General features: G+C 34.9%; 1 protein-coding gene across 1 annotated transcript in view; it reads right to left on the reverse strand.

Annotated features, from left to right (window-relative positions):
• The window catches only part of TSHR (thyroid stimulating hormone receptor), a 174,412-nt gene that overhangs the window by 26,017 nt on the left and 130,234 nt on the right, over positions 1-18,161 (reverse strand). The window contains exon 8 of the mRNA XM_074232062.1: positions 8,154-8,231. Within this exon, the coding sequence (XP_074088163.1) occupies positions 8,154-8,231 (78 nt within the window). The remainder of the gene's footprint in view (positions 1-8,153; positions 8,232-18,161) is intronic.

An 18,161-nucleotide genomic window follows, 5' to 3' on the forward strand; every position in this document is an offset into this window, starting at 1 on the left:
GTGCTCTACCCACTGTACTGCCTAGCTGCCCCAGAAGCAGCAATTCTTAATCTTTTCTGTGTCATGGACCACTTTGGCAGTCTTATGAACCCTTCTCAGAAGGGTTTAAAATGTTTAAAATAAAATACATAGGATTACAAAGGAAACCAATTTACATTAAAACACAGTTTTCAAAAAAGCTAGAAAAACAAATTCACAGATCTCAGATGAAGAACATCTGACTGAAAGAATTTTTAATACAAACTCTTCATTTCACAGATGAATAATCTGAGGCATACAGAAGCTAAGTGGTTTGTCCAAAGTTGCACACATGTAAGTAACAAAGCCAGGACTCAAATCTAGTCTGTCTGACTCCAAATCTCTAGCTCTTCCCATCATACTCTGCTTGCTAAGTGACTTGTCCAAATTCTTTTAGGTTAAAAAAATGGCAAAAACTTGACCCTCTGCCTCCAAATCTCCTGCTCTTTGATTTTTTAAGATGGCATAGTCCTTCCATAGTTGCTATTATTTTCACTTCAACTAATTCTTATATAATGGTCAGAATCATGTCAAGAATAGCAATTCTCCCCTCCACCAATTTTCTTCTATTGATTGAAAAATGATGTTATTGGGACAATTTTAAAATTTTAGATTTTCTGTTTTTAGCAGAAACCTTTAGCATTTGTCAAGATAATTTAAGTACTCCATAATGACTATATGTAGCCTCTGTACCAATAACCAACAAATATCTATTAAATGCTAAATATTTGCTAGTCACTACTACAAGCTTCACAATATGCAACAGGGACTGGTCATTTCTGGCCAGCATATAATATTTCCAACCATTTCCTCTTCAATTGGTTCCTATTCAAATGACCTATCCCATGTTAAGGCCTCTAGGAGTTGCAAGAGATAGCAGGATTTAGGAAGACTCTTCTTCCTGACTCCAAATCTGGCTTCAGGCACTTACTAGTTCCTTCAGGAACACTGGGCAAGTTTACACTTAACCTAATTGTCTCAGTTTCTCAACTGGAAAGTGTTCTGGAGAAGGAAATGGTGAACTACTCCAATATCTTTACCAAGAAAACCCTAATCAGAGGTCATGAAGAGTCTAACCCAACTGAAAAATGACTGAACAACAGCAACATGTTGCCCCACTTTAGTTCATGAATTTCCAGACAAATAATCCTTTTGATGAATAATGATACACCACAATCCCTTTCTTCTAAACTATTTCTTTTAAAGAAGGCATCACTTTCCATGGAGTTTTCTAAGGTTCAGTCTCTATGTGATCATATTAACTTTCAATATCAAGAGCTCACTTTATTACTAGTGCCTATAAATTATTACATAGATGGATAAGGAAAATAGCATGATATCTGCCCTTCTTCCACGATTGTGTTGCATGAATTTCTGGGCACCTCTACTGCTCTCTTTTTTGTCATAATGTTTATCCTTTATGACATTGGTTCCCAATTTAGTGATCTGTGAACTCTTGAGGATTTGTGTTAAAAGAGTCATAGTAAATTTTAGTAATAGATTATATTTATATATTATTAAATTATATTATATATTAATAAAAAAGTAATAAATAGTTATAGACTATTATTAATAGTATATTAAATTACCCTAAGGGTTAACAACACATTTGGTTGTTGTTAAAAGGAGTTCATGAAATAACAAATACTTCTGCTCCATGGTATTGAAGTCTAGCAATTTTGCTAAAACAAAACAAAACAAAACAAAACACAAAAAAACCCCAAAGTGATTCTCTCCATTACCTATCTGAAACAAAGAGATTGGATTCAAATCCTTCTTGTGACACATAATGGCTGCATTGTATTAGTTAAATTATAAAACCCTCAGTTTCTAAAGACTATATTAGCTGCAGAGTAATTGCTGATCTGCTTTGGTAGATGGAGTTTTCTCCCCATGGAGTTTTATATATCAATGATCAAAAACAAACAAACAAGCAAATAAAAGTCATTCCTGCATCATAAGATAATTGTCTAGAAAGTAAAGTTTTTTTCTTCATCATCTTCTTCATCAACTGTCCACTTCCTATATCCTACTATTTCTTCTAAACTCCTTGCCTTCCCTCAGTAGCCATGAGGAAAAACACCCCTCATGCCCCTAATAGCTTCAGGTTTTTGGCTGGAATTTCATTATTCCCAGTTTCCTTCTGTCAATACCATTTTATCCAACAGAAACGATAACTTTATAGATTTAAAGCTAGAATGGACCTGAGGGGTCATCTAGTCCAACCTTTCATTTGATGGATGAAGAAACTGAGACCTGGAGTAGTTAAGTGAGTTGTAGTTAAGTGAGTTACAGTTAAAGTCCAATTCCTCCCATTGCAAATTCAGTGTGTACTTTCCCATGAGTAACTCAGGTTTGACCATTTATTCATTTCTTTGAAGAGAATCTATGAATCATCCCTCCTTTTAGATGCAATTGCTTTGTCTTCTGAATTTATTTATAATAAGACTATTTATATGCACAGGCATATACATACATATATAAACATATGAGACAAAATCATGTGGTATCTCTATATATAATATATGAGTGTATATATCTTTTTATATACCCATACATATTTGGTTCAGATCATTCAGTAATGAACCAGTTGGTTATTGTTTTGACCTTAGTTTTAAAATTGTAGATAATTAAAAAATTAATATAGGTCTTGACAACCTTGGTTTTCTTTTGTACTACTGCGTCTATGGAAATTGAAATGGGATGCAAAGATCTGAAGTCTTTGAATCTTGATATGCTTTATGGATTGTTGTTATATTTTTAGTTGTTCAGTCATGGCTGACTCCTTATGACCCTGTGGACAGCATCACACCAATATTGTCCGTGGGGTTTTGTGGCAAAGATCTTGGAGAGGTTTGCTATTTTCCGCTCCAGTGGATTAAGTTATATAGAGGTTACATGACTTGCTTGGGGTCACACAGCTAGTAAATGTCTGAGGTAGGAATTGAACCCAGGTCTTCCTGACTCCAAGCTCAGCACTCAATCTATAGAACTACCTAGCTGCCTCTGAAGCCACTGCTAAGAATCCATCACATAATCTGGTGGTATTGACTTGTCTGCCATTATACACTTCTAAAAATGACTGCTCTAATCAAAATCATGCAATTAAAAACCAAAGGGCTTATGAGAAAAATGGTGTTGGGGCACAATCAAAAACTTTATCTGACATAACAAAAATGTCACCTTCTACCCTGCCTCCTACCCCCCCCCCAATTTATTCTATTCTCTGTCTCCTTTCACCCTGTTCCTCCTCAAAAGTATTGGTAAAAGAAAAAGTATTTTGGTTCTGAATATCACACCCCATCCCATCCCCCTTCATTTCCTACTTTCCTGTAGGATAAGATAGAATTCTATTCTAAATTGATATTTTTTCTCTATATATTCTATACCAGTATGATTTATTTTTCTCTTTGAGCCAATTCTGATAAGAGTAAAGTTCACTAATTCCCCCTCACATCCCACTTCTTCCCCTCCAAAGTAAAAGCTTTATCTTGTCTCTTTTATGTGAGATAATTTACCCCATTCTACTTCTCCCTTTTCCTTTCTCCCAGAACATTACTCTCACCCCTTAATTTTTTTAAGATATCATCCCTTCATATTCACCTCAAGCACCTTGTGCTCTCTCTGTAAAGTCCTCCTAATTGCCCTAATGAGAAAATTTTCATGAGTTACCAGTATCAACTTCCCATGTAGGACTATAAACAGTTTCACATCATTAAGTCCTTTATAATTTCCCTTTCCTGTTTATCTTTTAATGCTTCTTTGAGTCTTGTAATTGAAATTCAAATTTTCTGTTTAGCTCTGGACTTTTCATCAGGTAAGTTGGAAAGTCCTCTATCTCACTGAATGTCCATTTTTTTTTCTCCTGATAGAAGATACTCAGTTTTGCTGGGTAGTTGATTTGTGGTTGTAATCCAAGATCTTTTGCCTTCTAGAAAATCATATTCTAAGTCCTCCAATTCTTTAATATAGAAGCTGTTAAATCTTGTGCTAGACTGACTGTCTAAGATATTTGGATTATTTCTCTCTGACACCTTGCACTAATTTCTCCTTGACCTGGAAAATCCAGAATTTGACTATAATGTTCTTGGGTATTTTCATTTTAGGATCTCCTTCATGAGGTGATTGTTGGATTCTTTCCATTTCTATTTTACTCTTTGGTTTTCCTTGGTAATTTCTTGCAGAATGATGTCTATGCTCATTTTTAGGATCATGACTTTCAGGTAGTTCAATAATTTTTAAATGACCTTTCTTGGATCTATTTTCCAGGTCAATTGTTTTTCCAATATATATTTCATATTATCTTCTATCTTTTCATTCTTTTGGCTTGGTTCTATAGTTTCTTGATTTCTCATAAAGTCATTATCTTCCATTTGCTCAATTATAATTTTTAAAGGAATTATTTTTAAGGAATTATTAATTTTTAAGGAATAATAAATAATAAATTTTTAAGGAATTATTTTTCTTCAGTGAGCTTTTGTACCTCCTTTTCTGTTTGACCAATGCTATTTTTTAAAGAGTTTTTCCTTTGGTGTATGTTTTATGCCTCTTTTACCAGTTGACCTAGTTTGTTTTTTCTTGAGTATTTTTTGGGGGAGGGGTCCCCTTTTCTAAGTTGCTGATTCATTTTTCATGATTTTCTTGTATTATTTCTCTTCCCAAATTTTCCTCTACCTCTCTTTCTTGATTGTCAAAATCCTTTTTGAACTCTTCCATGACCTGAGATCAATTCATATTTTTCTTGGAGGTTTTGGATGTCAGAGTTCTGACTTTGTTATCTTCTTCTGAGTATGTGTTTTAATTTTTCTTGTCATCATATTAACTTTTTTTTAGTTTAGCTTTTTTTTTTTTTGCAAGGCAATGGGGTTAAGTTACTTGCTTGAGGTCACACAGCTAGGTAATTATTAAGTGTCTGAGGTCTGATTTGAACTCATGTCCTCCTGACTCCAAGGCCCATGCTTTCATATTAACTTTTTATAGTCAATTAATTTTTCTATTATTTCTCATTTCTCTAGCCTATGACTTGATTTTAACTCCTTGTCAAATAAGGGCTCTGCTTCTAGGGTGTAGGGCACACTGTCCCAAGCATCTGAGGTTTTATAACAGTGTTTTTTCAGAGATACTTCTAAGAATCTATAAGTTTTCAGTTCTTTCAAAGTGATATTATCTATTCTCTGGGCCTGTGCTCTGGTCTGTGAGGTACCTGCCCTGGAATTTTGAGAAAGGGTCCTTGTTCCCCTGTAGCCACAAGCTCTGGTATGCTAGTGCTTTTTCCTCATTCTTGGATGGCCAACCAAAGACAGCAATCAGGATTTTGCAAAGCAAGAGAGTCCTGCCTTAGGGCCTACAAAGAGACCCCTTTAATCTCCTTTTAACCTAGTGTTTTATCCCCTTCCTGTCAGCTGAGAATTCTGGAATCAGCTTCTGCTTCTGTTGCTCCTGATTCAGTGGCTCCCAAGACCACCAAGGTCTTGGTTTGTGGGGGCCAGGGTTATACTGCTGAGGCCTGCTCTGTACTGTTATCTCTCTTACCACGGTGCAGCAGATCTTCCCATTGACTTACTAAGTTATCTTGGACTGAAAAATTGTTTCACTCTAACTTTTTAATGTCTTTTGCCATTCTAGAATTTGTTTAGAGTCATTATTTAAGGATATTTGGAGGGATTAGGGAGAGCTCAAGAAAGTCTTTGCCTTTATTCTGCCATCCTAGCTCCACCAGAGATAACATATTTTTGAATAATCATGTCAGATTAACTTATTTTATCCAGATATTCAATAACACATGAAACATTATCCAAGAAAAGAATAATAGAAATCTACTTGTCCTGGGATTGTTTCTATCTGAACTCCATTTATTGTAAGACTAGAAGAATGATTATAGTAGTGATATTCAAATTTATATAAAACTTCAAGATTTATAAAATACTTTATATTCAACCATTCAGAATAAAATAATTTTAGATTTAGAATTGAGCTCATTGACCATTTAGTCCCCTGTTACCCTCCCTCCCTCCCTAAGAAATTTCACTATAGCCTAAGAAACATGGTGGATAGATAGTTGGTCTCAGAGCCAAGAAGACCTGAATTCAAGTTAGTGAGTTCCTGGACAAGTCACCTCAAATGCTCAGCACTCTACCAGACAGTTCTTTATTAATGGAAGCTCCATTGGTAGAGGGAATTTCCTTCTCTGGAAATTCCCTACACTCAGGTCTGGTCCCTATCCCCATCCCCACTACAATATATCCCAAAGTTGTTACATAACTTCTTGATTCTCCCAGTAGGGGAGTTAACCCACTACCTTCCACGGCATCCATTCCACTTTTAGATAACTCTGTATTATGAGAAAATTTTCCTTAATATCAAGCTTAAATTCATCCCTTGCTCTTGGTCCTTCCTTCTAGGATTTAAATAACATGTCAAATCCCTTTTCCCCATATTAGTCTTTAAATTATTTGAAGATGGCTACTATGGCTACTATGTCCCTCCTTGTTTCTTCCCTACTTCAGACTAAACAGTAACAATTATTTCAACCAATTCTCTTATATTTGTGATAACTTTCCTCTGGAGACCTATCAGCTTATCAATGTCCTTCCAAAAACAGAGCATCTAGAACTGACCTTAAAAATCCAAACATAGGGGCAGCTAGGTGGCACAGTGGATAGATCACTGGCCCTGGAGTCAGGAGTACCTGAGTTCAAATCTGACCTTAGACATTTAATAATAATTACTTAGCTGTGTGACCTTGGGCAAGTCACTTAACCCCATTGCCTTGAAAAAAAAAGAAAAGAAAAATCCAAACATAAATTGATCAATGCAGAATACAAAAGCACAAAATCATCTTCTGATTCTTGGAAGCTAGGATTCTCTTCATGACAGCAAGATCATATTAGCATTTTTTGCTGCCACATCACATTAATGAATACCATTGCTCTGACTGTCCAGTAATTATTTCCTCATCCCTCAATCTTTTTCAGAAAAAAATCTATTACCTAACTTTGTCTCTTCCATCTAGTAATTATGAAATTGATTTTTTTGAACCAACCATGAGGTTTTACATTTATTCCAAAAATATTCACTTAGTATTATTAAGTGGGCCATGTAAATATTATTTCATATCATACCCAAGAAACCTGAGATTTATAAAGAATAAGTGCCTTGCCCATGATCTAAAATATTTTCTCATTTCCAGTATCTAGCTAATAGCATAAAGGTAATATATACTATCTCTTTATATATGTGCTCGATCCCTAAAATTAACCTCCATAATGGCAAGGAATACAGCCTAAACTTTTTAAAAACTTTTATTCCTGGGCACAGGCTGCCATGTTTTATTCCTGACCACAGCATGTGGCAACTATGGGCAATGATATAGAGGCAGCTAGGTGCCACAGTGGATGGAGCACTGGCCTTGGAGTTAGGATAACCTGGATTCAAATTTGGTCTCAGAAACTTATTAGCTGTGGGTCTGTCTATATCAGTTTCATCAACTGTAAAATGAGGATAATATATCACCTATCTCCCAGGGTTGTTGTGATGATCAAAAGAAATAATACTTGTAAAGAACTGGCACCATAGTAAGAACTTCATAAATATTTTTTCCCCTCCTTTCCCTTGAATCCACATGACTGGAGTGGCTTGATCAGGTTCTACAGCAGAGAATTAGGAAACTCTCAATCTTAGCACTCTAGGATAGGGTTTCTTCAAGGAATATAGCTCTCCTGAAGAAACAATGCCCTTGGTCATCTAGAGAGTATGGAGTACTGGACTTGAAACCAGGAAGACTCATCTTTCAGAGTTCAAATTGACACTTACTGTATGTGTGACTCTGGGCAAATAACTTAAACCTTTTTTGCCTTGGTTTCTCTTCTGTAAAATGAATTGGACAGGGAAATGGCAAACCACTCTAATATCTTTGCCAAGAAAACTTCCAAAAATGGGGCCATGAAAAGACAGGCAGAACAGAAATGATTCAACAACACAGCAAACACATTGAAGTATGACAACAGTTCACTATACAACATAGAATAGCAGTAATTTACCCTTAAATATCACACATAAAAATTAAAAAAAAAGAAAAGAAACAATACTCCTGCCCAGCATTTTGAACCAGATTACCTTTCCTTTGTTTTACTTACAGCAGGGTAGGTCCACTAAATACTCCCAAAAAAGCATCTTCATCAATGACAGTCAGATATTTGTTCTTATTTAAGTATCTAAGGGGGGGAAAAAAGATGTGTATCAGGACAAAGGTTATGTAATTGCACCAAAACTATAGCAAAGGACATGGGATAAAATGTTCTCTCTCTTTACTGATGGATACTAGAAGCTTTTATCTTTGCACAGCAAGACCCATAGTACTTTCTCTTTTGAAAAACCTTCATACTTCTGAGGAGAAAAAAAATGAAGAATTTAAAAGCAATTAAAATTTTTCTTAAAGTGGGGGGGGAGGAGCATTTGAAGCAAAAATTTTACTCCCTATTTTTGATGCTGAAGCTTTTAAGACTGCCAAAGAAGGTTTGACTTTCTTGATGTTGAAATAAACTGAAAGGGAAGAAAAATATGTACATATTCCCATTACAAGTGAATTTGGAATTGAGGAACTAAAGGGAATATAGATTTTTTTCAGTGAATTCAATTTAAATTTTTTTGATATCTCTTTTTACATCATCTTCCTTTCTGAGTATGTCCCTCCTTCAACATTCCACAGAGACCCATTCCTTGTAATAAAGAACAATGACACTGGTAGAAAGAACTTAAAGTGTTGCCAAAGGTTATGAGGTCTTAGTCAAGAAATAGTATCATTGGAGGATAGTTTATATTTTCCCTACTACTACCCATTGACAGGATTATTAAAAAAAAAAGTCAATTTTGGATGTAAATATCTAGCTAAGAAGATGGAATTAGATGGCAGCATGTATAGAGTACTGAGCCTGGAGTATGGAAGACTCATCTTAAAAGAGTTCAAATCTAGGCTCAGGAACTTAATAACTGAGTGACCATTGGCAAGTCACTTAATCTTGCTTGCCTTACTTTTTTCTTATATAAAATGTTTGGATACCTAGATGGCATAGGAGATAGAGTGCTGGGCCAGGAGTCAGGAAAATGCACCTTTCTGAGTTCAAATCTGGCTTTAGACATTTATTGTGTGTCTCTGGGCAAGCCACTTAAACCTATTTGTCTCAGTTTCTTCATCTGTGAAATTAGCTGGAGAAAGAAATGGCAAACTACTCTAGTAATCTTTGCCAAGAAAATTCCAAAATAGGGTCATGAAAAGTTGGAAACAACTGAAAAATTATTCAAAAATAACAAGAAAAGAAGATAGAGAACAAGATTGGGATTCAGGTTTCTAGATCTTAAAAAATTTAGGAATTGCAGAATCCTGCTAAGGATGGAGCATATTTAACAAGGATGATAAAAAAAGTATTTGCCTGGAATGTTTAAAATATATTCAAAAGTTTTTAAATTTTCAAAGATTGGTAAGGAAGAAAAATGTGTTTTTGCTTATCTACAGAGTTATTTTTCAGAGATTAGTTATAACAAGGAAAAAATAGTAACTGAGATACACATAAGTTAATAGAAGACAAGAGCAAGGAAAAATCTGCATGTCTATAAACAAACACTAAGTTTAATCAACAAACAGGAAATAGAGATTCTAATACGAGGAAGCAAATTCAACTTCATAGGAATCACTAAGACTTTGCAGGATAAAACTCAAGATTGGCTTATGGCTCTGGAAATGAATATTTTAAAGAAACAGGCTAGGTAAAAGAAGAGTGGGATAAGTTAGGGTAGCACTGCATATAAAGAATGTATTCTCATGGAGGCAGAGCTAAGACGGTGGAATAAGGTGAGGCACTCTCCTGAGCTCTCCTCCAAACTCCTGCAAATAACTTTTAAATAATGACTCCAAACAATTTGTGACAGAACCCACAAAAAAAAAAGATGGAACCGATGAAAAAAGATGGAAAAGAAACAATTTTTCAGTCCAAGACAACTTAGAAGTTCAGCAGGAATGGTATGTTGTACCAGGGTGAGAGAGGAGCCCAGACCAGCACAGGCTATGCCAGGACTGAAACTGGCCCCAACAAACCAAGAGCAGCTCTTGGATGCCACTGAAATCATCATCATCATCAGCAGCAGCAGCAGCAGCTGCTGTTTCCAGAGTCAGTCCCACAGACAGTAAAAGGTTTGAAATAACTGGTCAGAAGGAGGTTACAGGGGTCTCTTTGCTAGCACTGAGCCAGAATTCTATTGCTTTGCCTATAATCAAATCTGAGTAGTGGTCCCAAGACAAAGAGAAACACTAGCACACCAGAGTTTGCAGCCTCATGGGAACAATTCCCTAGAAGTATCTCCAAGAATAACTGCACAAAAACTCTGAAACTTGGCATGGACTGGATGTCCTTCACCTTGAAAACAGGACTTTATTTTGACATAGTTAAAAGTCAAGTAATAGGCTAGGAAAATGAGCCAACAGGAAAATTATCTAACCGTAGAAAGTCACAAGGGTGACAAGGAAGATTAAAACCCACACCCAGAAGATAAAGTCTAAACTACTACATCTAAAGCCTCCATGAAAAATATGAATTGGTCTCAGATAAGAGTTCAAAAAGGATTTTGAAAATCAAGTAAGAGAGGTGGGTGAAAAATTGGAAAGAGAAATGGAAGTGATACAAGAAAAGGGGGTCAAAATTTGGAAAAGGAGAAGCAAAAAAAATAACACCTGAAAAACAGACTGGACCAAATGGTAAAAGATGTTCAAAAAAACCAATGAGGAGAAAAATGCCTTAAAAAGTAGAATTGGTCAAATGGAAAGGGAGATACCAAAGTTCACTGAAGAAAATATTTCCTTAAAAATTAGAATTAAGCAAATGGAAGCTAGTGACTTTATAAGAAATCAAGAAACAATAAAGCAAAGTTAAAAGACTGAAAAAATAGAACCTGAAATATCTTGTTGGAAAAATAACTGACCTGGAAAATAGATTCAAAAAGAAAATTTAAAAATTAACAGATTCCCTAAAAGCCAATATCAAAAAACAAGCCTAGACAACATCTTTCAAGAAATCATCTGATATGTAGAACTCAAGGGTAAGATAGATATTGAAAAAATCCAACAATCACTTCCTGAAAGAAATTCTAAAATGAAAACTCCTACAAGTATCACAGTCAAATTCCAGATTTCTCAAGATCAAGGAGAAATTATTGCAAGTAGCCAGAAAGAAACAATTTAAATATTGTGGAGTCATGGTCAGGATAACAAAAGATTTAGCAGCTTCTACAATAAGGGATTTGTGGGGGGGCTTGAAATATGATATTCTCAAGGGTGAAGGAGTTTGAACTACAACCAAAAACCAGCTATCCAGCATAACTGAATATCCTCTTTCAGGAGAAAAGATAGATATTTAATGAAATAGGGGACTTAGAAATCTTCCTGATTAAAAAGATCAGAGTTAAACAGAGAATTTGAATTTCAAAATTGGGACTCAAGAAAAGCATTAAAAGGCAAACTGGAAAGGGAAATCATAAAGGACTTAATGATATGGAACTGTTTATATACCTACATGGAAAGATGATACAGGTAACTCAAAAGAACTTTTTCATTATTAGGGCAATTAGGAGTATAGAGAAAGAAAGGGCACAGGATTGAGTTGAATATGAAGGGATAACATTTTTTAAAAAAGTAAGAAATGAGATAGGAATATACTAGGAGAAAGGGAAAGAAAAAAGTCAAAATGGGGTAAATTACCTCACACAAAAGAAGCAAGAAAAAATTGTTGCATTGAAGAGGAAGAGGAATGGGGAGACAGGAAATGAGTGAACCTTACTCTCATCAGAATTGTTCAAAGAGGAAATAACAAATACACTCAATTGGATATAGAAATCTGTGGAGAGAAAGAAGATGAGAGAAAGGGTGGTACTGATAGAAGGGTGGGAAGATTAGGGGAGAGATAGAAGCAAAACACTTTTTGAGGAGGGACAAGATAAAAGGAGAAAGATGATAGAAAAATAGGAAGGAAGGCAATTAATAAATGTGAACAAAATTGAAGCAAGTTTCTCTTTTAAAGGTTTCATTTCTCAAAAATAGAGAGTCAAATTTCTAAAAATAAGAGCCATTCTTTAATTGTTAAATGATCAAAAGATATGAACTCAGATTAAGTAACACAAAATTATCCATAGCTTTATGAAAAAAATGCTCTAACTCACTATTGAATGGAGAATACAAATTAAAACAATACTGAGGTACTATCTTATGCCTATTACATTGACTATTAAGACAGAAAAAGAAAATGAGAAAAAATGAAACATTAATGCAATGTTAGTGGAATACTATTGCTAGATCTGTAAACCAAAAGAAAAAAAAAACAAAAAAAGGAAAAGTATCTTTACATACAAAAATATTTATAGTAGCTCTTTTTTGGTGACAAAGATTTGGAAACTGAGGGGATGCCCATCAATTGGGGAACAGATGAACAAATTGTGGTATGTGATGATGATGGAATACTATTCTGCTGTTAAAAATGATAAGCAGTGGGGCAGCTAGGTGGTGCAGTGATAGAGCATCGGTCCTGGAGTCAGGAGTACCTGAGTTCAAATCCGGCCTCAGACACTTAATAATTACCTAGCTGTGTGGCCTTGGGCAAGCCACTTAACCCCATTGCCTTGCAAAAACCTAAAAAAAAATGATAAGCAGGATGCTCTCAGAAAAACCTGGAAAGACTTATAGGTGCTGATACAAAATGAAAAATACTCTGTATTAAAGTAACAACAATATTGTAAGATGATCAGTTATTAATGATTTATTTAATCTCAGCAATATAATGATTCAAGACAACTCTGAAGGATTTATGATGAAAAATGTTATCCATTCCCAGAGAAAGAACTGATGGTATCTGAATACAGATTAAAGTATACTTTTTTTACTGTCTTTATTTTCCTTTTTCTTTCACAGTATGACTATTAAGAAAATGTTTTACATGACTACACATATATATATATATAGCTTTTATCAAATTGCTTGCCTTTTCCATGGAAGTGGGGGTGAAGACAGAAGGGAGAGAATTTGGAATGAAAAGTTTTAAAAATGAATATTAAAAATTATTTTTACATTTATCTGGAGAAAAAGTAACAAATTATTTTTACATTTATCTGGAGAAAAAGTAACATACTTTTTTAACTTTTTTTTTGTTTTTTTGTAAGGCAAATGGGGTTAAGTGGCTTGCCCAAGGCCACACAGCTAGGTAATTATTAAGTGTCTGAGGTCGGATTTGAACTCAGGTACTCCTGACTCCAGGGCCGGTGCTTTATCCACTACGCCACCTAGCTGCCCCAAAAAGTAACATACCAAATCAACTTTTACCCCCATCACACACACAAACACACACACACACACACACACACACACACACACAAAGAATGTATACTCATTTGAGAAAACTCAAGAACCAGGGTGGATAACCATGGTAGAGAGCATCTGGATGAAAATCAGTGGAGGGAGAAATGAGTGATTTTTATCATTATAGAATACTACATTTTTAAATTAATTTTTATTAAAGATATTATTTGAGTTTTACAATTTTCCCCCCAATCTTACTTTGCTCCCCCCCCCCCCCCCCACGGAAAGCAATCTGTCAGTCTTTACTTTGTTTCCATGTTGTACCTTGATCCAAATTGGGTGTGATGAGACAGAAATCATATCCTTCGAGAAGAGACAAGAATTCTAAGAGGTAACAAGATCAGACAATACGATATCTGTTTTTTTTCCTATATTAAAGGGAATAGTCCTTGTACTTTGTTCAAACTCCACAGCTACTTATCTGGATACAGATGGTACTCTCCTTTGCAGACAGCCCAAAATTGCTCCCAATTGTTGCACTGATGGAATGAGCAAGCCCTTCATGGTTGATCATCACTCCCATGTTGCTATTACAGTGTTTTTCTAGTTCTGCTCTCTCACTCAGCATCAGTTCATGCAAATCCCTCCAGGCTTTCCTGAAATCCCATCTCTCCTGGTTGAATACTACATTTAAAAATGAAATTTCCAGGAGAGTATTCTGGGACAATGGTGAAGTAGATCAGAAAAATTTAGACTTTCCAAATTTCCTACACAAAAAGACAGAGCATTGCCTCAGATGGCATGTACAGCATTGGAAATAAACAAAAATCTGGATAAAGTAGAACCCAGGAAAGAACTGACTCTAGGGCAGGATTTCAGTCTGAATAATGAGCAATGGTATTCCACCAACAATGCATTAATGTTTCATTTTTTTCCCACTTCCCCTTGAACATTTGTCACTTCCTTTTCTGTCTTTATAAGTCAATGTAATAGGCATAAGATAGTACCTCGGTATTGTTTTAATTCATATTCTCCAATCAATAATGAGTTAGAGCATTTTTTATAAAGCTGTGGATAACTTTGGTTACTCAATCTGAAAACTGTTCATATCTTTTGATCATTTAGCAAGGTTAACTCTGAGGAATCAACAGGCAAGAAACTTGAAGGTGATTGGGGTTGGGAGGCGGGCTCATGGACTTTGTGGGAGTCTGAAGGCTGAGTTGAAGAAGATTGAAGGACCTTCTATTGTCAAGAGACCCCAAGCACAAATGTGTTAATCAGACATATCCTGGCCTGGGCTGTCACTGTGGGGGAAGGAAGGAGAAGGAACTATCACACACCAGGTAAATGTAGTAGCAGAGGGATGGGGACGGTGCTTTCTGTGGACACCTGCAGGAGAGCAGAGTGCCAGGTTTCAGTTTTGGGGAAGAGAGGACTGTTATAGTTTGCAGGTACCAGAGGGATTGCAGGAAGAAACAGTGTGCCTGGGGACTCTAGCTTTGACTTAGAAAGTGGAGAGGAGAGCTGAAGGTTGAGCTCTGGGACTGACCTCAGGGAAAAAAACCCCAGAAAGATCAGGGTCTGGGGCATTAATTCTCATAACCAGGACTGGAACTTGATCAGACTAATAACTGCTAAAAACAAAATAAAAAAAAATATAAAACAAAGGAGAAAGAACCCAATCATAATTAACTACTATGGAGATATCGAAGATCTGGGTTCATATTCAGAGGAAGATAATGGAATAGAAAAAGCAATTCATTTTTCAATGAAAATATCAAATTGTCATAAGCACAGAAAGATTTCTTAGAATTAAAAAGGATTTTTAAAATCAGATAAGAGAGACTGAAGAAAATAAAAAATAAAGGAAAGTTAAACAATGAATTAAAAACTTAAGGAAGAAAATAACTACCTGGAAACTAGAATCAGACAAGGGGAAATAATATTGTTTGAAGACACAAAGTAAAAATAGAGCAAATTCAAAAGAATGAAGAGGAATAATATGAAATGTCTTATCAGAAAACAAGGATCTTAAGAAAATATTGAGGAGAAATAACAGAATAGTTGGATTGACTGAGGATTATGATAAAAAAGGAATCTTGATATAATATTTGAAACTATCAATATTAGAAACTATCAAATATTGCCTTAAAATTCTACATTAGGAAGGCAAAGCAGAAATAGAAAAAAAATCCATGATGACCATTTAAAAGAGATCCCAGTAGGAAAACTTGCAGGAATATCATAATCAAGTTTCTTTTTTTTTCTTTTTTTTTTTTTTTAGGTTTTTTGCAAGGTAATGGGTTTAAGTGGCTTGCTCAAGGCCACACAGCTAGGTAATTATTAAGTGACTGAGACCGGATTTGAACCCAGGTACTCCTGACTCCAGGGCTGGTGCTTTATCCACTGCACCACCTAGCCTCCCCATAGTCAAGTTTCAAAAACTCCCAGGTTAAGTAGAAAATTTTGGAAGCAATAAGAAAAAAAGAATTCAAATATCATGGAGGAACAATAAGGATTTCACAAGGATTACACAACACAACACAAAGATTACACGAGACCTAACAGCTATAATGTTGAAGGACCCTGGAATATTATAGGTCTTAGAATACTCTATTTCATAAAGCAAAAGAGATAGGGTTATGACCCATCATAACCTACCCAACAATATAATCCTGAATGGGGATAAAATGGACTTTTAATGAAGTGAAAGAGGAAAAACAAATAGACAAATGAATTAAAATAAATTTGCCAGCATTTTTCTGTAGTGATCTAGCAATAGTAGTAACAGAAATAATAATGGAACTACATTTGGATTTTGACATCTTGCTATCTAACATGGTATGTACGAAAGTAGAAATAGCCCTAAAAAGGAGAATTGGACAAATGGAAAAGAAAGCAAAAAATTTCACTGAAGAAAATAATTCTTTAATGATTAGAAGTGGGCACATGGAATCTAATAACTCCATGAGACATCAAGAATGAGTCAAGCAAAGTCAAAAGAAGGAAAAAGTAGAAAGAAATGTAAAATAACTCAATTAAAAAAACTGACCTAGAAAATAGATCCAGGAGAGGTAATTTAAGAATTACTGGACCACTTAACTTTCACAATCAGAAAAAAGAGTCTGCGAAGCTTCTTGCAAGAAATTATGATGGAAAACTGTCCTGATATACATAGAAACATAGGGTAAAAGAGTCATTAAAAGAATTCACCTATTACCTCCTGAAAGATATCCCAAAATGAAAACAACAAGGAATATTATAACGAAATTCCAGATTTCTCAGGTCAAGGAAAAAATACTGCAAACAATGGGGAGGAAACAATTCAAGTATCAAAAAGCCATAGCTAGGTTGGAACAGAACTTTGCAACTTCTGAAAATGATGTTCTAGAAAGTTAAAAAAAAAAACTTGGATTGCAACCAAGAATCAATTGCCTAGGAAAATTGAGTATAATCTTTCAGGGGAAAAGATGGATATTCAGTGAAATAGAATACTTTTATACTTTCCTGAAGAAAAGACCAGAACTAAACTGAAAATTCAATTTCAAATACAAGAGTAAAAAAAAGTATAAAAAGTATAAAAAGGTAAGCAGGAAAGAGAAAAAGACATATTATTCAATCAGGTCAAACTATTTACATGTCTATGTGAGAAGATGACTTTGTAAAAAATTGTATCTCTATTAGGACAGTTGGAAAGAATAGACATGGTGAGTAAAGGTATAAGTGGACTTTGATGTGGTATTAAAAACATAATTAAGGGATGAATAAAAGGATTGTACTGGGAGAAGAGGAAAGGGGAGGCAGAATGGGGTAAATTATATCACATAAAGAGGCATGAAAGACTTATTACAGTAGAGGAAAAGAAGGTAGGTGATGAACATTGTTTGAATATTACTTTCACCAGATTTGACTGAAAGAGAGAATAACATATATACTCAATTGCAATTGGATATAGAAATCTATCTTACCCTATTGTGAAGTAGGAGGGGAAGGAGAAAAGAAAAGAGGAGTTGATAGAAGGGAGAGTGTATTGAAGGAGGTGCTGATCAGAAGCAAATACTGGTGAGGAGAGGGAGAAAAAAGTGGTAAAAATAGGATTGAGGGAAATGCACAATTAGGAGTAATAACTATTAAAGTAAATGGGATTAACTCTCCTATAAATCAGAAGTGCATTGCAGAGTGGACTAAAAAAACAGAATCCTATAATATGTTGTTTCAAGAAGTACATTTTAAACAGAGAGACACAGAATAAATATAAATGGCTTCAATGAAAGTAAAAGAAAAACAGGGTTAGCAATCATGATCTCAAACAAAACAAAAGCAAAACCAGTTTTAATTAAAAAACAATGAAGGAAACTATATCTTGCTAAAAGGTATGAAGGCAATGAAGTAATAGCAATATTAAACATATATGCACAAAATGGCATAGCATCCAAATTTCTAAAGGAGAAGTTAAATGAGGAAATAGAAAAATGAAACCTTTCAGAACTAGATAAATCTAAACACAAAATAAGAAAGAAGTTAAGGAGGTGAATAGAATTTTAGAAAATTTTAGATATACTGGAACTCTGCAGAAAATTAAATGGGAAAGCAAAGGAACATTCATTTTTTTTTTCCTCAAAAGTGTCAGATATGGCACTGATCTTGTCTTAGGGCATAAAAACCTCACAGTTAAGTGCAGAAAGGCAGAGATATTAAATGTACCCTTTTCAGATCATGCTGCAATAAAAATTACACTTATTAAAGGACCATAGAAAGGTAGATAAAAATTAATTAGAAACTAAATAATTTAATGCTAAATAATGAACAG

Source organism: Macrotis lagotis, chromosome 4, assembly GCF_037893015.1.
Source record: "Macrotis lagotis isolate mMagLag1 chromosome 4, bilby.v1.9.chrom.fasta, whole genome shotgun sequence".
NCBI classification, from domain to species: domain Eukaryota; kingdom Metazoa; phylum Chordata; class Mammalia; order Peramelemorphia; family Peramelidae; genus Macrotis; species Macrotis lagotis.